The sequence below is a fragment of the Macrobrachium rosenbergii genome, chromosome 2 (genome assembly GCF_040412425.1).
Source record: "Macrobrachium rosenbergii isolate ZJJX-2024 chromosome 2, ASM4041242v1, whole genome shotgun sequence".
NCBI classification, from domain to species: domain Eukaryota; kingdom Metazoa; phylum Arthropoda; class Malacostraca; order Decapoda; family Palaemonidae; genus Macrobrachium; species Macrobrachium rosenbergii.
The window spans coordinates 43083537-43107566 of record NC_089742.1 but is presented as its reverse complement, the minus strand read 5'-3'; the positions used below and the strand labels follow the sequence as shown (position 1 = coordinate 43107566).

The window sequence follows — 24030 nt, the reverse complement described above, 5'->3', positions numbered from 1 at the left end:
GTCGGATCTTTCTGATGAGATTTCTCTTGCGAGGAAGAGGATCGGTGCGAAGCCTGTTCTCCTTCAGCGAAACGAGAACGAGTACAAGCGGATGGTGGACTTCATTCATGCTCTTTATCCACAGTCCAAGGCTCCGGAAGAACCTTTTCAACCTAATCAGGCGTGTTTGAGTCACTGTTTGCGACCAAACCAGTGGTGGCTCATGCAAAATCTAGTTTGGTTTGGTGTAGAGCAGGCATTGAGGAGCGGACGGTAAGGTTCGCGGCATTAATGGGTCAGGTAGGCAGGATTCCACCTTGCCTCCTTCTCTTAAGGAGTTTTTTACAGGTTGCGGAGTAACCATTCTCAAGGTGTTAGGGTCCCTCTTAATGAATCAGTGGAAGCTCTTCTATCTGGTCCCTTCTTTGCGTCATTTGGTTTCTGTCACGGCGAGGAAAGCGGGTATTTTGGAAGACACTTTTAGTACTCAGTGGGGAGCTCTATCCCATTCGATGTGGATGTTATCTGGTTTAATGGGGTTCCCTTAAACAGGGCGGTTATTCTCCCCTCGGACCCGGCTTTGTTGACAACCTCATCATGATTGTCAGTCAATGGGACTGGCCTATCAGGCAAACATTTTGGCCGTTGTACAACCTTCTTGGTATTAAGAAAAGGAGGGATTTCTTTCTGAACCATCTACCTCCGCATTATCCAGATATTCACAAAAGGGCTCTGTTGGGAGCACCTTTGGCTCTCTGCATCTTTCAGGGAGAAGAAGATGTAGCGTCGATGGTAAATTCGTTTCCTCTTCTTCTTCAGCTAGAGTCATAGCAAGCCATGATTGGTGTAACACAGTCGCTAGATCACTGAGGGTTTCAGGATGACATCACCAGCCAAGCGGACGTTCAAATCTGCAACCAGGTCCCTAAGAAAGTCGCTTCTCATCAAGACTTCAAGCTGCTTCAGATTCGAAACCTTCTGTCATAAGAGAAGGGTTTTCGAAATAGAGGAGACACTTCACTCATCTGCACCCGTTGGGGAGTTTGCCTAGCTCCATTCTGGAAATCTGGAAGGAGTGTGGCGGGAGAGTTGGGTAGTGGAGGTGTTAAGGAGGGTACAGAGTCCATTTCGTTCTCTTCCTCCCGCTATCCAGCTCACCGGTTCATCTTCCCAGTTATTCCCTTCCTCCATCAGGAATAACTTTGTAAGTCGAGCCCTCTTGGAGAGAGGAGCATTAGAACCCGCTCCTTCTTCCCCAGAGCTTTTTACAGTCAGTTTTTGTGACTCCAAGTCCGGAGGATATTGAAGACCATCATAGATCTCGAGTCTCAACCGGTTCATCATCTCCCGAGTTTCATATGAAACTTCTCCCGTCGTAAGTTTCTTTGATCGGTCTGGAGGCACGACTGGATGATTTCAGTGGACCTCAGGGCGCTTATCTCCAGGTTCTGGTCCATCCGGGTCGGAAGTTCATGATTCTCGGGTCCAACTGGAACATTTCAGTTCAAGTCCTCTGCTTGGTCTGACCACAGCACCTCAAAGTCTTTATGAGGTGATGTGCTTGTATTTCAGAATAATGCATCGTCGGGGTTTCAGGATGAGCGATACCTGCCAGTTGGTTAGTTCAGAAGCCGTCAGTAGAGGAAGTTTTGCAGAGCGAGGGACTTCTTACTGAATTTGTGTCAAAGTTGGGAATACGCATCAACGGAAAAATTCTTTGATTCCAGCTCCAGACGAAGCGTATTTGGAATAACGATTCAGGCCAGCGTCGTTTGAGGGCTTTCCGACGGAGGAACGAGTTTGGCAATTCTGAGCCAACATTCAGGTCGAACAGAAGCGCAACCTGTGAGCCTATGGAAGAGCTTGTTGAGCCAGGATGGCCTCCCTCTCTCCCCTAATTCCAGGTCTTGTCTCAGATGTTCTCTTCAGGCATGTCTCGAGGAATCGCTGGGACTTTGGGAAGAAACGCGTTCTAGTCTGGGGACGATTCTTGCCTGAAAAGGATCTTTGGTGGTGGTCAGAAGAATATCATCTGACCATCGACAGATGGAATCCCCCATTCAGAATTTCATCTGTACACAGATGCCTCGGATCAGGGTTGAGGGAGCTGCCCTGGAGGAATGTCAGGCCAAGAGGCCTGGGCCAGTCTGGATGGGAGGAGTCCATCAACCACAGGGAACTCTGAGCAGTAGAAGAGGCTCTAGGTTGCTTCGCCAGATCAGATAAGCAACAGGGCCCAGTGGCGCTCTTTTGCGACAGCAACTGCTGTGTCATACCTCAGGAGGAGGGACAAAATCGCAAATTTTGAATCAAGTCGCCCAGAAGGAATTCTCCGGCTGGTGCGAAAATGCCACAGACTACTCTCGTTCCTCAATTAGGTGTCGGAAAACTCAGCGTTTTTGCCGGACACCTAAGCTGATCACAAAGGTTCTAGGGGGGAATGGGCTGCTAGTGCGGGAGGAAGTTCAACTTCTATTGAAGAAATGGCCAGCAACCATAGAACCTGTTAAGCTACGAGACTAAACTTTCGCCTCCCAGTATACTTCTCCCAGTAGAAGATCCCATGTCGTTCGGAATGGGCGCCATGTTACACTCTTGAGACGACATGCAAACATATGCATTCCCTCCATTCAGAATGATTCAACAAGTGTTGATGAAACTCAGGAACTTTCCTATAGCGCGCCCGAGATGACGTTGATTTGCCCTTTCTGGCCTCAAAGACCTTGGTTCCCTGGACCTTCTCGATTTACTGATAGATGTTCGGTTTTCTTTCCAGAGAAGGAAAGATCTTCTCGATACAATATCTTCCATCACTTCCACGGAACCTCCGCATGCTGAAGCTGGCTGCGTGGAACTATCCAGCGGCAACCCGTCATGCCGGACTCTTTAAGGCAGTGGCTGCCAACTGTCTTTCTGTCTGAGAAGATCATCCAGGAAACTATATCAAGGCCAAAGTGGGCGGTTCCGCTGTCGCGGTTGGTGCGGAACCAAGGTCATCATATTTCACTTCCAACAGTAGAAAAATAGCGGACTTTCTACTTTTTCTGAGAAAGAAAAAGAAATTATCGTACTCTCGATGCGATGGTTACAGATCAATGCTTAGTAGTACATTCCGTTTCCATCATCCGAATTGGCGACCAGTAGAATACTTCACGATCTCTTAAGGTCTTTTTAAGATGGGAAACGTCCAGTTCTTCCTCTTTGAAGCACCATGTAAGGTTAAGCGGCGGTATTGACTCTCCTTAGGTCGCCGGAATCTGAGCCATTAGAAGCACTGTCATTAAGACAGTTAAGGAAGAGGTATTATTTCTAGTTGCTCTGGCCACAGCTAGAAGAAAGGAGAGATTTGGGCTGTCTCAAAACTGTATCTTTCTCAGGAAAGATATTTTTTTCTGTCATATTTGCGAATCGTAGCTAAATTGGAGTCAGAATCGAATCCCTTTACAGGCGTTTAGGTAATGTCTTTGAAGATTTCCGTGGGAGGTGGCCTTCAGAAATGCTAATGTATGTCGGTCAGGGTGCTGAGAGCTATTTATTATACCAGAAAAGATGTTGCCTGCCGAAGCGTAATGATTTCTCTGGCGTCCTTCACACTCGATCTCGAAGAATGCTATTTTTTCTTAAGAGTGATACAACAAGCGTCGGCAAATTCTTGACTCTTTGAACCATCGAACTCCTCTGGCGCCCAGAGCTCATAGTATTAGAGGTGGCGACATCGTCGGCATTTCTCAGAATTTCTAGGTGTCCGGCAATCTTAGAAGCAGCTACTTGGAAATCAGTATCCCAGTTTCCTTTACACATTTCAATTCTCATCGGAAAAGGATTTTCGCTGGGTCCTTTTGTGGCGGCCAATTCAATTCTTTAGTAAAGGGTAGACTAAGGGTGGGGTGGAGTAGGGGCAAGGTTAGACAGCATAAGATGGAGTGAGTAGAACTGTCAGTGAATCGAGATTCATTTCACGAACACAAAGATGTTTTACAATTAAATGAGTTAGGTATATCCAGGTGGTTTTTCAGCTCGATATATTCACCCTCTCGGCACTTGCTCGATGGCAACGGATGGCAATGATTGGACTCCGACTGCTCACTCAATTTATCCTCCATTACATGAGAGGCTACAGCCCAGCCCACATGGGGCTGCGTCGTTCCCCTCCATACATGCAGGAGGCTACCAATAGCCACATGGGAGGTTAGCAAAACTCCGCTACATGCGAGCTTTGATTACCCACATGGGAGTTAGTTTCCCTTCTTCCGGGGAGGTTTTTCTTTGAGTACCACATGGGAAGTAGCTCAACAGAACAATTACCGTGACTTCGAGACTGATGTTAAACTCTACTCTCCTTTCAGGCATCCCCACCTGCCGGAGTAGACAACCAGGTGAGTTTGTTTTTATATGCATAGTGAAGCGATAATGAGTTACCTGCTTTACTTGTTGGTAGTCGGTCTGACTTAATTGAACCCACCTCCACTAAATTTTGTTAATGGGCTAATTCAGGTGTTCAGGAGTGTATGCAATATGAAGTTTTCATAATAAAACTAATATTGTAATGGCTTACCTGAGCACCTGAATATTCCACCCTCCTCCCCACTTCAGTCTGATTAATGAATAACGCGGTGGGGATCGGCCATACAGCCGGGACTTGCAGCAGCGTTGCCAACGGTACACTAGGTAACTCATTTGACAAGATTTTCCTGTAGCGTTGGCTAGCGACGGTCAATGCCACTTAGTGGGTAATGAGTTAGAGATATAGTTCTGGCTGGTAGGTAACCAGGGGCTAATTCAGGTGTTCAGGTAAGTATTACAATATTAGTTTTATTATGAAAACTTCATTTTTTGTAACAATATTAATTACCTGTTAAATTTGTGCTGTTAAATTTGATAATTTGATTTAAAGATCTTTTAAAATTTTTATTACTCTATTTTGCTCACTTATCCCAAGCTACTTACTTGTTACCAAGTGCCAGTGTTAATAGTTTTCATTATTGTAGAGAGTTCTGTAATGAATATTTACAAACTTAATGTTACTTGCTTGTTATTTTTTTTTAGTATTCAGAGGCAGATTTCTTATTAGCAGTTTAGAAGCTCATGATAAATAATGATAGTGATAAGAAGCACAGATACACAATTTTTCTTTCTTATCCATGCAGAGCCAAAGCAGATATTTAGGCTAGGTTGATATGATGGCTTCCTCATCATACACAGAAATAAGATGTCCATGCATGTATGATTGCCAGAAGTAGTTTGCATTAAGCATGCATCCATGTTAGCTTTATATTTTGGAAACCTACCTTCCATAAGTACTGTATAAAATATTCAGTGGTATGGTACTGTATATGGCTTTATATGTATTACAAGAACCAGAGTTTTTTCTGCAATTTATTCTTCCCTTTTACTGTTTTATTGTGTATTAATTTAATGCATTATTTCAGACATGGACAGATTTCGTGGAACCGGTAGACCTCGTGGTAGACCCCGGAAAACAAATCCAGATAATGTGTAAGTTGCTGTAGCCTTACTACTTAGATTCAGACAGCCTTGTGCTGACATGGGCTCTTCAGCAGCCCATATTGGTAGCCTTATGAAAGATTTTTAACTCTATAGTGAAAATGTGACAAGTATTCAGTTATATTAATGATGCTTTTTCAGATTAATAAAAAAAAAGTCTGGAAGCTGTACAGGTGCGCCTAATTGTGATTATGTATATAGCCTGGAGAACTTGGATCATAACATCTGCTAATAGAACCTGTCAGTTGTATGTGGAAGATGCACTCTAACCAGTATAGTAGAACAGTATGATGTTTTCAAAATTAAGTTGAGATACTCATCTCAGCAGTTAAACCTCAGCAATAATTGGTGCATTGATCCTCAAGAAATTTTATATAGGAAAGGGTTAAACTTTTGGATTGTATATTACTTAAGGATCCTACTTGTGTGATGGCCTTCACATAGCTGTCACAGATCTTGTTTTTGTGGTGACCTATCTCTTAGCTCCCACATCTACCAAGAAGTTTCTTTGTATGAGTTGCTACTTACAATGAGTCATGCATTGCAACCTACAGTAAGCCTTACCCCTGAATTTGATGTGGTTCAGTTGCTAGACTATTGAACTGTTTAGAGTCCATTCCATTTTCTGTTGCTGCAGTATTTTGTCTTGATACTGCAGTGTTGAATTATGTGGTTATATTTGTATCTGTTGATCACTTTTAAATAAAGAAACATTTTGACGTGACGATCACGATTTACAAAGCAGCCTACCCTTATCCGTGGAAACTCAGCTTGAAAATTGACATACCTTTGCTTTATCAGATAATTAATGATGCAAAATTTACTGAAGTCAGACTTGCTTGTCTGAGCTACATTATGGTAGCTAGCCTTACTGTCAGCCAGCTACAAGAGGACTGCTAAATTGGGAGTTCCTCCTTGGGTCCTCTGAAGCGATTAATTCTGTTTGACAGTAAAAGTCATAGAGGTTCAGGTATCCTTTTTTCTCATTGAGTAAATTTGGCTTCTTGTAATCTTTGATTATGGGTTCTTTACAAAGAATGAGGGCCTCATTCCATTAGAAAACCTGTGATAATTGAGTTGCCCAAGCATGCCTTGGAATCCTCATTTAAAGTTTTCCTTGACATACAGTTCTAGATCAGCATTGGTAACTCTTCAGACCTCTTCTTCATGTCCTCTTAGGTTGCAATGCAGCAAAATAGAATTGAAAGTTTTTATGTTGTGTTGACCAGAAACTTAAATTGATTTTCAGTCTTTAAATACAAATACCCTTATTGATGAGAATGGTTTTCTCTCAGCCTCTTGGATTGGCAGTTTGTTTCAGGGGACATCCAATAATGGAGTGGTGAAATTACAATAATAGGTATAGGGGCTTCCCTGAGTGGTGTGGAATAATCATCATTTTACTCTCTCTAACACTTTATGATCAAAGGTCCTCTGCGAAATTTGGCCACTCATGTCTGCCTTGTGCTTTTTCTTGACCCAATCTCCACTCACCCTCAGTCTCCTTTCTCATAGTTCTTATCCAAGAAGGTCTACGTCTTCCAACTCTTCTGGTGCTCACAGGAGCCCAGCTAATATTAGTAAATACTATTCTCCCTGTGGTTGTTTGAAATACTTCCGTAATCATTCTTCATTTCCCTTTCATCATTATTTCTACAAATGGAACTGTAGAGGTTCTCCTTATTTTATCATTTCTAGTTCTTTTTTGCCAGCTTATTCCAAGTATTCTTCATGAAGCTTTATTCTCAAATTGACAAAAGTTTTAGGTTTAGTTTGATTGTCATACCATGATTCACATTCTTTTACCAATAAAGATTGTGCTCGACTTCTTTATAATCTTACTTTCACATGCAGTTTAAATCTGTTAGATTCCAAATCTTAAGTTTGCTTGTTGTTTGAGTAGTCATATTTAATCTTTCGTTGGATTCTAATACTGAAAAGATGGGAGTGCATCTATGGAACCTGAAAGTAAAGTTTAGTGTGTATTTCCACTGCTGTAGCTGACTATTCTTTTATTGCAGCATTTATTTTTGTTGCTTGTGTTAATGCTTAATCAGTAATTCCATAGCAATGAAGCAGTGGTAACTTTGTTGAAATCAGTGGATATAATTTTTGATAGGCCTACTGTATGCAGTGCTTTTTGTTTGCATCTTTTAACATTAAGGAGTGGAGCATCTTAGTACTGGAGAAGTTAGAAAGTTAATTATAAAAAGAAGCATTTTGTTTGAAGTACAGTGTAAAGTATTTACTCACTTCCAGCACATCAGCAAGACAAGATGAGCTGAAAAGTACTGAGCTTCACAGTACAGTGACCTCCTTAATTAGAAACAATGATAAGTATTTGTAGTTTTCTTTGTGGTAATTGTCTTTTTAACATTGGTTTGGGTTTTCTGATAGCATTTTAACTAACCTGCCTATCTAGAATACTGTACTGAGTGAGACTAGAGTTTTAAAATCCTTCTTGTCCAGACTAATACTGTTATAGCAAGTGCCTAGTTATAAGCGCAACTTACTGATCACTCTATTAACATTTGATTATGGTTTTTATAAATATTGGGAAGTGATCACGTTTCCTTTTTTAACCTTTATTCATCAGATCAAAGGAAGGGGTCATGTTAACTGAAAATTACCCCACATAGCTCTTCCAACACTCTATTTGAAATGATACGGAGCTAACTAGTTATTTTGGTATTTAACCGAGATCTAATGTAATTTCTAGATTTATTTCCAACAGAAGAAAGGTTTGTATTTTTTTGTCCTAAAAACTTTTTCTTGTCCTACAATATATACTGTGATGTTGAGGGTCTAAGCACTTTTTGTTTCATTGGCCCCTTGCTTTTGGTTCTGAGTGACCTGAAAGTTTCTTTGTTATGCCACTTGGTCAGGTAACATTTATGCTGAAGTGTTGTATAACTAAGGCTGTGCTGTATTCCCATATACAGTATTGTAGTTGATGATCTTAAAGGATTAATATATGAACAACATGAAGTTCACCTGCTGAAGATGCATTTGCTAATCTTATGAGCTTTCATGCCGGGAAACTAATAATAGTGTGATGGGGGGAACTAATATTAGTGGGTTAGATTTCACCAGTAATTCTGCACAGTTTTCCCCTGCCACAATAATACCCTATTAATACTCTATATTACAGTTTTACAGTTTGCAGTCATGGGAATTCTTACGTAGAATTTTATCTCTGATGAAATAGTAAATAAAATGTGGAAGCTGCCCACTATTTGGACATTGGATAGTTTATTGTGTTTAGTTGCATGTGAAGTAGATACTGAAAGTATTCAGCAAACATAAGAAATAGAGTTTTTATATAAGCTGCTTACCAAGTAGTTATATAGCTCTTAGTTTTCTATTAACAGGCAGCTAGAATTTTGAAATTTGCAGTAGCGATAGTTTTGTTTTGATTAGGCAAGTGACCCCTCCCACTTTCGGGGTAAGAGAGGAACCAGCTCGGCAAACGAGCTCAGTATGCTTCTGCCGGCTGATGGCTGTGGATACAGTGATTGGCAGCAGCAGTTTTTTGGAATTTTTTCTTCTCTTTTGATCTTTAGAATCATTGGTGAAGTATTCTTTTTATGGTAGCCTTTTCGGCACAATTAGATACTGTAGCGTCAGGTTTTCTCAAAATATTGACTATCTAGAGATTTTTTGATTTGTGACTAGTCGGCAATGTCTGATTCAGGTTCTCAATGTTTTAGGTATTGCAGTAAAGGCTGCAATACGTGACTGACTCAAGCCTGTGACTCAAGCCTGCTATGACGCTCATACTCTTTGTACATCTTGCATGGGTCAAATATGTTCTCCTGAATTGACTTTTGAGGAGTGTGTTTCATGGGATGGTAAAATGTGGAAGACTTTGAGTAGTCATTTGACCAAATTAGACTGGGACAAAAAGAGGAAAGCAGCAGCAAGGGCTAGTAGTAAGATGACTTTTGGTAGTCAGGTGTCTGCTAAATCTTTTATTGATAATAATTCTGTCCATTATTCCACCCAATCCCTCTTCTCAGTCTGTACCTACCACTCCACACCCTGGCTCCCTTTCTCCCGATCCCGGCCCCATTACCAGCCTTGAATCTAGAATAAACCTTAAGGTTGGGTTATTAATTAATACAGTGGAGAAAATTGGTGCTTCTGTTAGAAGTCCTGATGGACAAAGTGATTGTGAAAAGTGATGGTGAAGTGGTAGTGGAGGAGGTGGCTGTTTGTCCCACCGATTCTTCTAGGCCAAGTTCCCTGGCCAACTCCCCTAAACCTAGGAGAAGCCAAATTGGCAGCCCAAAGGAGGTTGGTGGGGTCTGCCCACAGGCAGTTGCCCCCTCAGTTGGACCTGTTTCCGCACCCCAGGTTACAACCGAGCTCCGCTGGAAAGGCGTCTCTGTGGAAGTGGATCGTCTTTCATGTAGTGTTTCCAGCAGTGATTCTAGTCCTAGGCGCCAGTGGTGTTTTCAAGGAGAATCTCACCCTCTGAAGAGAAGTGCCCCAGGTGTATCTCAGCCTCCTTCAGTTCCAGTTAAGAAGGTTAAAGAAACTTCTCGAGAATGACTGCCATCCTGTAACTTTTTGGACAGTCCGGGACGTTCCTCCCAGGATCATCCAGAGTTAGTGGGACAGTTTCCGTCTACTAAACGTGCTACTGTTTGTAAGCGCTCTTCTGCCTCCAGGACCTCGCCTTCTTCTAATTGCCCATCTGTGGTTTCAGAGGATTTGCCTGGGCATATAATGATGTCGGAGCGCTCACCAGCACCCATGCGCCCAGCTCCTGTTCTTGTAGCTCCTGAACAATCAGCTTTACCTGGATCTTCTTTGGCTTCTGAGAAGTCTTTGGCGCCAATGCGCCCAGTGGTGCCAGAACTTCCTTTACCTGTTGAACGTGCTGCTCCTTGTTGTGTGGCTCTTTCCGAGCACCCATCGTCGTCTGTGCGACCATCGTCTCCCGAGCACCCGTCGGCTCCCGAGCGGCTGTTGCCGCCCATAGACCTGTCGGCTCCTGAGCGCCCATTGGCGCTTGTCTGCCATTTGCCACAAGACAGTCTGTTGGCTCCCAAGTCCATTTCCACTTCTGAGCGCCCAGTTTCTTCCGAACCTTCTGCAGCGCCCATGTCTTCTTCTGTGCTGCCTATTCCTGCTCCTGCAGTTGCAGCTTCGCTCCCAGTCACATCTCTCTCTTCATCTTCTGCAGCGCAACAGGCCCCTTCAGTAGTGGATCCTTCATTTCAGTCGATCCAACACCAATTGGATAATATCCTGGGCTTAAGAAAGTGCCCTCGGCCCCTCAGCCTGTTGCGGAATTGTCGCCCATTTCTTTTTCTGAGGAGGAAGATGTGGATCCTGTTACCCCTCCTTCAGCATATGCCTCCTTACTCGGCTTCTGCTGGTGACTTTTCCAGACTACTTCTCCCCTGCAGCTCCGGCTTCGACGTACTTAATGGACAACCAGACAACTCCTAAAATTGTGCTATCCTCTTCAGCTAAGAAAGCTCTCCATGAAGTGGAAAGCTGGCTCTTGAGCAAGAGAGAGCAGGGAAGAGCCTCTTTTCGTTGTCTGCTGCCTAGATTGTCACAGAGAAGATATCTATCTTATGCTACCGGAGAGGCCCCATCCCTGGGAGCTTCTGCCTTCTCCCAGGGAGACTTCTCCAGGTTGATTGACTCCTCCAGAAAGTCAGTGTTTAATTCAGCTAAGATTTTGTTCTCGACCTCACCACCTTATCAAGCATTTGTTTAAAGTCTTGGAAGTACTCGGTTTTTTAGACCGGGAAGTAGGAGCTCTTGCCCGCAAGTTAAAGGATTGCCCTCATATTCCGGAGGACTTCTCTTCAGATTTTTTAGGGGTCATCTCATGCCTGGATAAAGGTATTAGAGACGGTTTGTTTGAATTATCCTCGCAGTTTTCGATGGGTAAGAAGAGGGAGCTTTGGTGTTCCTACACCACAAAGGGAGTAACAGTTTCCCATAAGTCCACGCTCCTCATCTCTCCGTTTGACAAGAGGCACCTATTCCCTCAGGCTACTGTGTTGCAGATTGCTTCTGATCTGCAGAAAAAGTCCACTCAGTACGTTCTCGCACAATCAGCAAGGCGCCCTAAGGAGTCTCCAGCCTTCAACTCTAGGACAGTTTCTCTTGTGGAACTTCAGCCCTTTTGGGGCAGGGGCAGTCAAAGAGGCTTCTCCAGACCTTGCGGAAACTCCTGTTTCACCCCTCGAGCAATCAAAACGTCCTCTAATAAACCACTTACACGGAAGTGAGGATCCAGTCCTCGGCACATCTGTGGGAGTAAGACTCTTCCACTTTTAGGAGAATTGGGAAGCGAGAGGCGCAAAGAGTTGGATTGTACAAGTCCTGAGAGAGGATTATTTGATCCCATTTCTGAGGAAACCTCCCTTAACCAACAAGCCTGTCTTATTGATGGCCTACTCAGCAGTCTCTGAGAGGTTTTCAGCCCTCTCCCAAGAAGTGTCAGCTCTCCTCGGAAAAGAAGCAATCGAACTAGTTGAGGGCACCTCCTCTTTTGGGTTCTACAATTGGCTGTTTGTAGTCCTCAGAGTTTCAGGGGGCTGGAGGGCCATTCTGGATGTGAGTGCCCAGAACTTGTATGTGCAGAAAACAAAATTCAAAATGGAGACGTCCCAGTCCGTCCTTGCATCCATTTGTCTGGAAGATTGGATGATTCCGATAGACATGAAAGACACCTACTTCCATGTCCCAGTTCATCAGGATTTTAGGAGGTTTTAAGGTTTGTATTCCAGAGCAAGGTGTACCAGTTCAGAGCCCTTTGCTTCGGCCTGTCCACGGCTCTGCAGGTATTCATGCGTGTACTAGCTCCAATGGTTACACATTTGATGGGGGCCAACATTTCGCTGTATCTCAATGATTGGCTCATTCGCTACCAGTCGAAGGACAAATGTGCGGAGGACCTTCACAAGACCATTCTTCTCGCCCAGGATTTGGGCCTCTTGGTAGACTTTCCAAAGTCTCAACTGACTCCTTCTCAGGAGATAGCTTATTTGGGGATGAGGATAAACTCACGGATTTTTCGGGTTTTTCCCTCTTCCCAAAAGATAGACCTGTGCCTTCAGAAGGTAAACAAATGTGTCTCCCTTCGGTCCTGTTCTGTGATCAGCTGGATGAGCCTGTTGGCGACCCTCTCATCCATGGAACAGTTCATGTCCCTGGGAAGGCTACACATGAGAAACTTACAGTTCTTTCTGAGAATCATTTGGAACAGAAAGAAATACCTGGGTTCTTTTGTTTTTCCAATAACGAAGGAAATAAAAGAGGACCTTGTTTGGTGGACTTCAAAAGACAAGCTCTCTCGAGGAAAGTTGCTGGGGATTGCAAGCATTGGCATCAGTGGTGTTCGGAAAGACAGTGACCATCCACTTGGACAACACCAGGCACTGCCTTATGTCAAAAAACGGGGGAGCTCATTCGTTTACCCTTTGCCAAGCAGCAAGAGCACTGTTCATTTGGGCAGATCAGAATTAAACCCAGATCTTAACCAGGTTTATTCGGGAAATTCAACATGTTAGTGGATAAACTCAGCCGCCGAAAGCAAGTTCTCCCCATGGAATGGACTCTGGACCACCTTGTGTGCCTAGAGTTATGGAAACGGTTGTAGATCTGTTTGCGACCGCAAAGAACCATCGTCTCTCTCTGTATTGTTCGCCTGCGCCAGATCTGCAAGCATGAGCGATGGTTGCAATGCTTTTAGATTGGTCGAACAAAGACCTTTACGCCTTTTCCCCCATTCAAGATGGTGAGAGAAGTAATAAACCAGTTCCGAAATCATCGGAATGTAACGATGACTAGTTGTCCCTTTCTGGCCAGCACAGGAATGGTTCCTGGACTTGCTGGAACATCTCACGGATTTTCCGATGCTGTTGCCTCAAAAACCCAAACTATTCAAACAACCACATTTCAGGCAGTCCCATCAAAGACTGTCCACTCTGGCTCTGACCATGTTCAGACTGTCCGCAGATTAGTACGAGTGAAAGGATTTTCAAAGGCAGTTGCAGACACTATTGCTCCTTGCAGATGACATTCCTTGAGCAAAGTTTATCAAGCCAAGTGGACAGTCTTCCATGACTGGTGCAGGAGACACACCATCTTGTCTTCTAAGACATCTGTAGCAGAGATAGGCAATTTCCTGCTCTATTTAAAGTTCCAGGAATCTGTCTACCTCAACCATTAAAGGCTACAGGGCAACGTTGAGCTCTGTATTTAGACAAGACATAGGGCCTTAGGTCACTCTGCTAATAAAGATTGTTCTGATCTCATCAAGTTGTTCGACACCACGATCAAACAGAAAGAAGAAAAACTAGTAGCTTGGAATCTAGACGTGGTTCGTAAGTGGCTGTTGCAACCACGTTTTGAACCCCTGTGATCTATCTCTTTGAGGGACCTAACTAGGATGTTCCTAGTAATGTTACTTACTGCCAGGTGGGGTAAGTGAGCTACACACTTTTGATAAAAAGATTGGATTCTCTCAGGGTAATGCAATTTGCTCTTTTACCCTAGGATTCGTAGCTAAAAATGAGACCCCTCTTCCAGTTCCTGTCCTCGCTCATTCATTATTAAAAGTTTAGCAGATATTCTAGGTCCAGAGGATGTAGAAAGAACTCTTTGCCCTGTAAGGGCATTCAAATACTGTTTACTCAGAAGGGAAAAGATCCTTGGGTCTTCGAGCAACCTTTGGTGCTCGGTAAAGAATCCTTCTCGCCCCCTCATTTTTTATGAAGGCTCTTATTCTAGAGGTGCACTTGCAGATTGAGGAGGATGCTTTACCCGTAGTGAAAATAAAAGCACATGAAGTGAGGGTGGTAGCCACATCTGGCTTTTAGACATAATTTGTCTATCACTTCTATTATCCAAATAACATTCTGTAAATGCAAATTGGTGTTTACATCTCATTATTTGCGTGAAATTGAAACTATGAAAATTGCAGTACAGTACCTTGGGTGCTATTTTGGTTGCTGGTATGGTGTTGGGAGAAGGATTATAGGAAGTCTTCCTTCATCCTTCCTATTTTTTTGCCTTGATTGATGGTATCGAGTTGCAAGGGAGCCTGGGGGTACTTTGTATTTGGAGTGCTCACCAGTTTTGTCTATTAATGATTGGGTAATGGTGCTTCTTAACGTTTGGCAATAGACAATTGTGTTTTTATTCTCTGGTTTTGTTTTATGGTACTGTGCCTGGGGCAGGAGCAAATTTGTTAATTCTATGTGTGCAAAAGGACAGTCCTTCGCAACAAAGAATCCCAACACCTCTTCACAACAAAGAAGCTCACTAATGTAATAGGTGACTCCTGGCTACACTGCCATGCCGCTATATGTTGAGATGAGTGCCATCCAGAGGCAGTGCTTTCCTTTAGCAGCTCTCTCAAACGGTAAGGAACCTGCAAGCATATTTACCAATGCTAGCAATACTCCTATTTCTTTCACTTTACAATTTTTAATATATTACGATAGATAATCCATGTGTCCCACCTCCTCCAATGTGGGATTCAGCTATGTAGTTACTTGGTAAGTAGCTGATATGAAAATGATATTTTTATAATAAAGTTTTATATATACTTACCAAGTAATTACATAATTAAACTCTCCCTCCTCCCTTTGCTTGGTTAAGAAGGCATAAACATATTCAGCTCAGTTGCTGAGCTGGTTCCTTTCTTACCTAGCCAAAACAAAAGTAGCGCTACCGTGAATTTCTAAAATCTAGCTGCCGGTTAATAGAAACTAATAGCTATGTAATTACTTGGTAAGTATATATAAAGATTTATTTTATTATAAAAATGTCATTTTGTTTAATGCATTAAAAGTATGAAATGCTAAGTGAAGTATGGTGGTTAGATATCATCTAGCTTTATTGTATTCCAGTTTTCGTCGTGTTAATTTTGTTTGTAAATTGTTCAATACCAACCAGTACTTGAGTTCTGGATAATTGCCTTCTGTTTTGCTGGAATAAAAAGCCCCTTCATGGGAAAACCACTTACAGTATACCTTGCTTGGCACATTGTAAGTGAGACTAAGAGTTCTTTGTTGTCTGCACTTGGACCCAGCTACTATACATTGCTGTTTGCCTTTTACTTTTCACCCATTCCCTTTGGTCTCCCTTAGCTATTCAGCCTCTTCTGTTTGATCTTGCTCTAGTTTTCACTTCTCACAGTTAAAAAATAAATCCTTAAGGTGAGCCACATAAGGGTAGAAATGTGGTCCAGTGGTCTTGTTTAACAAATTTGTAATGATCTTTACTATATGCAAAAGTAGTTAGCTTCATCATAATATCACACTCATGTGCCCACATTTCTTGTTTGCGGAATGTCTCAGACACTGCACTGTTTTGAATAACATGAATTAAAATCAGTAGTAACACAATGCAGGCACCACCTACTTCACTGTCTTGTCTGCAGTGCTGTTGATAGCTTAGCAGAATTGTCCAGACTGTTTTCTCCTTAGTAAGATTGCCCATACTCATCATTATTATATTACTCATATAAATTCATTCTTTTGCAGTCTATTCTCCATTACTTTTAACTTCTTAGTGATGGAAAGTGTGACTTGTTTTGCCAGTCATTGTTGGAATATATATGTTCCCCAACTAAGGCTGATTTGTCTAACGCTTAAAGAATTCTTTGCAACCTTACTGATTTTTAAGGAGATTTTGCTGGTTTTTAGTGATATTTGACATGTCAAGACACTATTTGACTTTAACTCAAATTCATGCAAATTACTGCAAGACTGTTACTACATGCTCAAGGACTTTGTTTTGGGCTCAAGGGTGCAGGAAGGACGTTGTTAACCATATATAAGTAAATTGGAGTTCATTATAGCTACTGTTAACTAGACCTTGTATGTGACGGACTGCCAAACTAAGCATGGAGACAGAGTGTCTTTCTCTTCCCTTCAGTTCCAATCTTTTGTTCTTCAGTTGGGATTTGTTAAAGAATGGCTTTTACCAATATATGAGCTGGCAGCGTGAAGGTAATATTATTTTAGCATACCTGCATTCCATCTGGGAAGAGTGGGAATTATGTGAAGATCAAGTTACTTAACCCTTAAATGCCGAGCCTCTATTTACAAAAACGTCTCCCGTATGCCGGCGGCGTTTGGTGAGTTAGCGCCGAAGCGGAAAAAAAGTTTTTTCAAAAAATCACAACACGCTTAGTTTTGAAGATTAAGAGTTCATTTTTGGCTCCTTATTTTGTCATTGCCTGAAGTTTAGTATGCAATCATCAGAAATTAAAAAAAATATCATTATCATATATAAATATTGAAATATATGACAGTGCAAAAAATTTTCATATATAATTTTATACAAATCGCTGTGAGCAAAAGCGTTAAAGCTAATGGATTATTTTGTTTTTCTTTGTATTGTACACTAAATTGCGATGATTTTGGTATATAACAAATGTAAAACGACCAAAGCAACACAGAAAATATTATCACAAAATGATGCATGAATTAAACGCATGGATTTAAAAAAATGTTTTCAAAAAATTCACCATAAATCGAAATATTGTGCTTTAGAGACTTCCCGTTTGTTGAAAAATGAAGCTAATTGATTGAATATTACTAGACTGTAAGTGTTTTAGCTTAAAAATTGCAGTTTTAAACCATTCGGTCGAGTTAAAGATTGACGAAAGTCGAATTTTTCTATTTATCGTGATTTATATGAAAATATTTCAAAACTGATAAAGCTTCTAAACCATGTGTTATTTTCTGTTGTATTGTACATGAAATTGCGCACATTTTTTCATATATAAAACTTATGTAACGACTAATATAAAACGGTGAAAATATTATGACAAGCGTGATGAAAGAATTTCTGAGATGTTAGGCTGAGTGCAGCGCAGGCGTAAGAAAATGTTTTTCAAAAATTCACCATAAATTGGAAATATTGTGCTAGAGACTTCCAATTTATTGCAAATGAAGGTAAACGATTGAATATTACTAGAATGTAAGAGTTTTAGCTTACAATTGCGTTTTTACCATTTTGGTCGAGTTAAAGTTGACCCGAAGGTTGAAATTTTAGCTTGCAGTTATCGTGATTTATGTGAAAATATTTCAAAACTGATAAAAGCTACAACCATGAGCTATTTTCTGTTGTATTCTACATGAAATTGCACACATTTTTCATATATAAGTTTATAACGACTAATGTAAAATGATGCAAACATTAACGACAACGATCTAAAGAATTTCTGGATGTTGGCCGAGGTTACAGCGAACATAAGGAAAAGTTTTTTTTTTTCAGAAATTCACCATAAATCGAAATATTGTGCTAGAGACTTCCAGTTTGTTGCAAAATGAAGGTACATGATTGAATATTACTAGAATGTAAGAGTTTTAGCTTATAATTGCGTTTTTTTACCATTTCCGGTCGAGTTAAAGTTGACGAAGGTTGAAATTTTGGCAGTTATCGTGATTTATATGAAAATATTTCAAAACTGGTAAAAAGCTACAACCATGAGTTATTTTTCTTGTATTCTACATGAAATTAGCACATTTCCATATATAAAACTTTATGTAACGACTAATATAAAGCGAAGCAAACATTACGACAGCGTGGCAAAGAATTTCTGGCGGATGTAAGAAAAAAGTTTTTCAAAAATTCACCATAAATCGAAATATTGTGCTAGAGACTTCCAATTGGTTGCAAATGAAGGTAAATGATTGAATATTACTAGAATGTAAGAGTTTTAGCTACAATTGCGTTTTTGACCATTTAGTTCGGAAATCAAAGTTGACCGAAGGTTGAAATTTTGGCAGTTATCGTGGTTTATATAAAAATATTTCCAAACTGATAAAAGCTTCAACCATGGGTTGTATTTTGCTGTATTTTACATGAAATGCACACATTTTCATATATAAAACTTTATGTAATGGCTAATATAGAACAGTGCAAAAATTACGACAAAATGACAAAAGAATTTCTGAAATTTTCGCCGAGGAAGGTGCAGCGTCGTAAGAAAAAGTTTTTCAAAAATTCACCATAAAAATCGAAATATTGTGCTAGAGGACTTCCAATTTGTTGTAAAATGAAGGTGCATGATTGAATATTACTAGAATGTAAGAGTTTTAGCTTTACAATGCGTCAGAAATTTCGACCATTTCGGTCGAGTCAAAGTTGACCGAAGGTTGAAATTTTTGTGTCGATGTGCGGGGCAGTCCACTTGGCAAATCAACAGACAATTTTAGTCGATGTATGATACGTCCAGTAGGCGTTTAAGGGTTAACAGTTGGTTGAGCTGTCTAGCTTTGTTCAGTTACACTGCTGGTTTTTGTATAATGTATGCCAGATCAACAGAAGTGAAGAAAATAAATATTGGATTTATTGTTGTCATAACTATTAAGGTCTATTTTTGAGAGTTCACATACATTCAGTTTTGTGTGGTAGACTCATTTACATTTTGTATTAATCCTCTGCTTACTTTTTAACATCTCAGTAAACTACTTTTGTAACATTTGTTTGCATATCATGCTTTATGGATGACTCCTTGGAAAGGTATATTATGTAGATTTCAAAGGCCACAATGATTAGATGTGGCTTAAATCCATCCAAACCAATCATTACAGAATATTTCATTCCATATTCATTTTAGTTTAGTGATAAGTGTTGTATCCTGTTTGTTACAGAATTCCGAGAAAACGTCCTCATGATGGTGATGAAGACAATGATAGTTTCCCCCACAAGCGCCTTAAGTACACACCTGATGCTGTGATTATGGAGCGTACCAATAACACCGTAAGTTATTTTGTTATATTTTATCATTAAATTTTTGGTGCTTATTGAGTTCCTTTATAAACTGCCGAGTCATTTGCTATTATGAATAGCAATGGAAGAAGCTTCAGAAATACAGAAAAAGGGAGCCCTTAGGAACTGCATTATGCAGATGACTTAGTATTAACAGTAGAAGCTGAGGTAGAGGTGATGGAATTATCTTAAAGGTAGAAGAATGGAATGGAGAGGAGAGGACTGGAACTCAAAATAAGCAAAGGAAAAAGTACAATCGGGAAGGTGGCGATGTGGCTGTTGGGGGAAAGGTGTAGGGATGTTATCACAAGAGCAAATAGGGAAGAGAGGGGAGTCAAAAATACTGTTGTGATGGACAGGCAGATCTTAAAAAAGATCAGAGTATTGCTGCTAGTCTAGGGGGTGGGGGGGAGGACAGTGGAGTGTGAAGCAGGAGGTGAGAGAGTAATAAGAAAGAATAGATGCAGCATGGGTGAAATGTAGAAAGATAGCTAGACTACTGGTGAAATGTAGAAAGATAGCTAGACTACTGGTAAATAAAAATATTTACATGGTATAGAGAACTTATGATTGGCAAGTATGACCTGTACTATTGTATGCAGTAGAAACAGGCTCTGACAAGGAACATGAAAGAGATGTTGAAATGGGAACATTTAATGTTTAAAATTCATGCCTAGAGTACAGTGGGTAGATCATATTATAAATAAGGACTTTGGGAAGAGATGTAGTGTCCAGAGACTGGAAAAAAGACATCTCAAAGATGGAGATGGTTTGGAAATCAAGATGACATGGATGAAAAAAATTGGTCGGAAAAGCAGTAAATATGAAAGTAGTAGGACAAACACCAATAAGAAAGCCCAGGAAATCAAGGAAGAAGAAGGTAGTAGACAAAGAACTGGACATGATTAGAGTTTAGGCTGAGAGTGCGCAAGACAGAAAACAGTGGAGAGACCTCATTTCATAAAAGTCCCAAAAAGGAAAAGCTAATGCTTTTGATTGCAGTGATTGAAGGTGAATGATGACATACTAGTAAAATTCAGTGTTAAAAATGAACATAAATAATGAAAAATTATATTAGATTGAACCAACAAAAAATAATTATATGTTAAACTTTTATTTTCAAAATATATAACTAGTATATAAAATAAATGTGACTAAAATATTAAATATACCAAGATCATTTCTCATTAAAATAACCAGTTTCTTTCAGATAACCCATAAGGTTATCTACCTCAACGTCATCATTTAAAATTTCTAAAATAGTCTTCCCAGGTAGTAAGTACTTTGTCCTAAGGCAATTAAATTTAGGACAGTGCACCAGCATGTACTCAACAGATAGCTGACCACCACAGTGAGCACAAACTAGGGCACTGGCTCCCTCCCAAATATAGCTATGAGTGAAGCGGGTATGGCCAATCCTAAGCCGTGTTAGGATGATCTCAAATCTTCTGTTACAATTAAAACCCGAACTCCAACAATCAAAACCCGAACTCCATCTCTGCTGCCATTTCGTATTAATGTATCGTCTAGTAACTAGACGCATATCCAAATGTGGCACGTTATTAGTTAAGAAATCACATCTTGCAGCATCCTGTGCTTTACTATCAGCCAGTTCATTCCCTTCTAGACCAGTGTGCCCAGGAATCCAACAAAACTTTACTGTTTTATATAAGTAACTCACCAAATAATTACATAGCTATAGTTTCTACTTTATACGGCAGCTCAAAATTCGAAATTCGCGGTAGCGCTCTTTTGTTTTGGGTGTCGGTATACCCCCATCCCCCCAGTATCGGGGAAGAATAGATACAACGTAGCTAAAGAGCTCAATTTGTTTCTGCCAGTTAATGGCTGAACACCAGTTATAAGCAGCGGAGATCGTCCTTGGTGAAGTACCCTTTGCTTTTGGTAGCGCAGCTATCTAGCTTAGAATTTGGATTATTTCTTCGATTGAGACTTGTCTAATTGGAATTTTGACCATTATGTCTGACTCTAGTTTCTCTAGCATTAGGTACTGCAGCAAAGGCTACAAAACTAGACTCACGTCTGCAAAATATGACTCACATACTATTTGTTGTGCTTGTAGGGAACAAATTTGTTCTCCGGAATTAAATTGTGACGAATGTAAAGACTGGGAGAAGAGTAAATGGAAGACTTTACAGACACACTTAGACAAATTGCAGCGTGACCGAATTAGAAAAGCTATAGCTAGGGCCGAAGCTAAGGCTTCCGCTAGTGTAGGTCATTCTCCAGGAGTTGATATTGATGTTATGCCTATCCCTTCAATGCCTGTGACAGCCTTTTCTCCCATTTCCAGTCATCCAGCTTTTTCTGTCACTCCATTACCTAGCTCTCATTCTGCTAAACCCAGTGCCATTGCCAGCTTAGAAGCACAGGTAGATCAAAAATTTAATTTACTTGTCAATACTGTTTCCCAGATTTGGAACTCTGTGAAGGTCCTAATGGACAAATTTAATAGTGTAGTGTCGAGTGAAGTGTCAGTGGAGGGGGCGGCTGTTCGTCCCACCGATGCTCCTAGCCCAAGGTTCCTGCTAAACTCCCCTTGCCAACATGGGAGGAAGCAAACTGGCAGGCCAAGGGAAGATTGTACGTCCCTTCAAGAGAACTTCGCATCGGACTGGCTGGGAGTAATGGGATGTATGGATAGAGCCGTAAGTGATGGAGCACTAGAGCTAGCAACCATCTTCACAACAGGAGTCCTTAAGAAACAAGATTTGTGTTGCTTGTACACAGCAAAAGGAGTTACCCTATCGGAACGTTCTTCGCTCCTTTTTGCACCCCTGGACAAGAATAGTCTGTTCTCGCAGGACACCCTGGAATGGGTTTCAGTGGATCTAATCTACAGGAGTTGACTCAAGACCTCGTCACTCAGTCCACCAAAAGAACTAAGTTCCCTGCACGAGCCACTACAAGCACAACTACCGGAATTTTGTCGCCCCTGCAGCAACAACCCTCTTGAGGTTCTAGAGGTCGTTTCCAGTTCCGACCTAGAGCCAGCCTCTGAACCTCCAGACCAACTAGGAAACCCATTAACCCTTTAACGCCGAAGCCCTATTTACAAAAACGTCTCCCGTATGCCAGCGGCATTCGTGAGTTAGTTACTGCTGAAAAATTTTTAAAAAAATCACAGCACGCTTACTTTTTAAGATTAAGAGTTCATTTTTGGCTCATTTTTTTGTCATTGCCTGAAGTTTAGTATGCAACCATCAGAAATGAAAAAATATCATTATCATATATAAATATTGGAATATATGACAGCAAAAAAAAAAACTCGTATATAATTGTATACAAATCACGCTGTAAGCAAAACGGTTAAAGCTAATGAGTTATTTTTTTTAGTTGTACACTAAATTCCGATAATTTTGGTATATAACAAATTTTAAAACGATCAAAGCAACACAGAGAAAATATTATAAAAAAATGATGCATGAATTCATAACGCATGACGTAAAAAATGTTTTGTTTTAAATTCACCATAAATCGAAATATTGTGCTAGAGACTTCCAATTTATTGCAAAAATGAAGGTAAACGATTGAATATTACTAGACTGTAAGTGTTTTAGCTTATAATTGTAAAGTTTTTTCAAATCCATTTCGTCGAAAGTTAAAGTTGACCGAAAGTCGAATTTTTCTATTTATCATGATTTATATGGAAATATTTCAAAACTGATAAAAGCTATGACCATGAGTTATTTTTGTTGTATTGTAAATGAAATTACGCACATTTTCATATATAAAACTTTATGTAACGACTAATTTAAAGCAGTGCAAATATTACGATAAACGTAGACGAAAAGAATTTCTTGAGATGTTCGGCCGAGTTACAGCGCGAGATGAAGGGAAAATGTTTTTTCAAAAATTCACCATAAATCGAAATATTGTGCTAGAGACTTCCAATTATTGCAAAATGAAGGTAAACGATTGAATATTACTAGAATGTAAGAGTTTTAGCTACAATTGCGTTTTTTGACTTTCGGTTGAGTTAAAGTTGACCGAAGGTTGAAATTTTGGCAGTTATCGTGATTTATGTGAAAATATTTCAAAACTGATAAGAGCTACAACCATGACCTATTTTCTGTTGTATTCTACATGAAATTGGCGCATTTTCATATATAAAAGTTTATGTAACGACTAATGTAAACGATGCAAACATTACACAACATGACAAAAGAATTTCTGAGATGTTCGGCCGAAACATGGCAGAGACTTAAGGAAAAATTTTTTTTTTTTTTTTTTTTTCAGAAATTCACCATAAATCGAAATATTGTGCTAGAGACTTCCAGTTTGTTGCAAAATGAAGGTACATGATTGAATATTACTAGAATGTAAGAGTTTTAGCTTATAATTGGCGTTTTTACCATTTCGTCGAAAGTTAAAGTTGACCGAAGGTTGAAATTTGGCAGTTATCGATTTATATGAAAATATTTAAAAACTGATAAAGCTACAACCATGAGTTATTTTCTGTTGTATTCTACATGAAATTGCGCATTATTTTCCATATATAAAACTTTAAGTAACGACTAATATAAAACAGTGCAAACATTACGACAACATGACAAAAGAATTTCTGGCGCCGACGAAGGAAAAAAGTTTTTTCAAAAATTCACCATAAATCGAAATATTGTGCTAGAGACTTCCAATTGGTGCAAAATGAAGGTAAATGATTGAATATTACTAGATCGTAAGAGTTTTAGCTTAAAATTGTTTTTGACCATTTCGGTCAGTCAAAGTTGACCGAAGGTTGAAATTTTGGCAGTTATCGTG

General features: G+C 40.3%; 1 protein-coding gene across 4 annotated transcripts in view; it reads left to right on the top strand.

The window, feature by feature from the left end:
• LOC136845862 (protein mono-ADP-ribosyltransferase PARP3-like) overlaps positions 1-24030 on the top strand; it is an 81461-nt gene that overhangs the window by 5175 nt on the left and 52256 nt on the right. For all 4 annotated transcript variants that reach the window (XM_067116281.1, XM_067116290.1, XM_067116296.1 and 1 more), the window contains exons 2-3: positions 5409-5475; positions 19131-19239. In XM_067116281.1, the coding sequence (XP_066972382.1) occupies positions 5409-5475; positions 19131-19239 (176 nt within the window). The remainder of the gene's footprint in view (positions 1-5408; positions 5476-19130; positions 19240-24030) is intronic.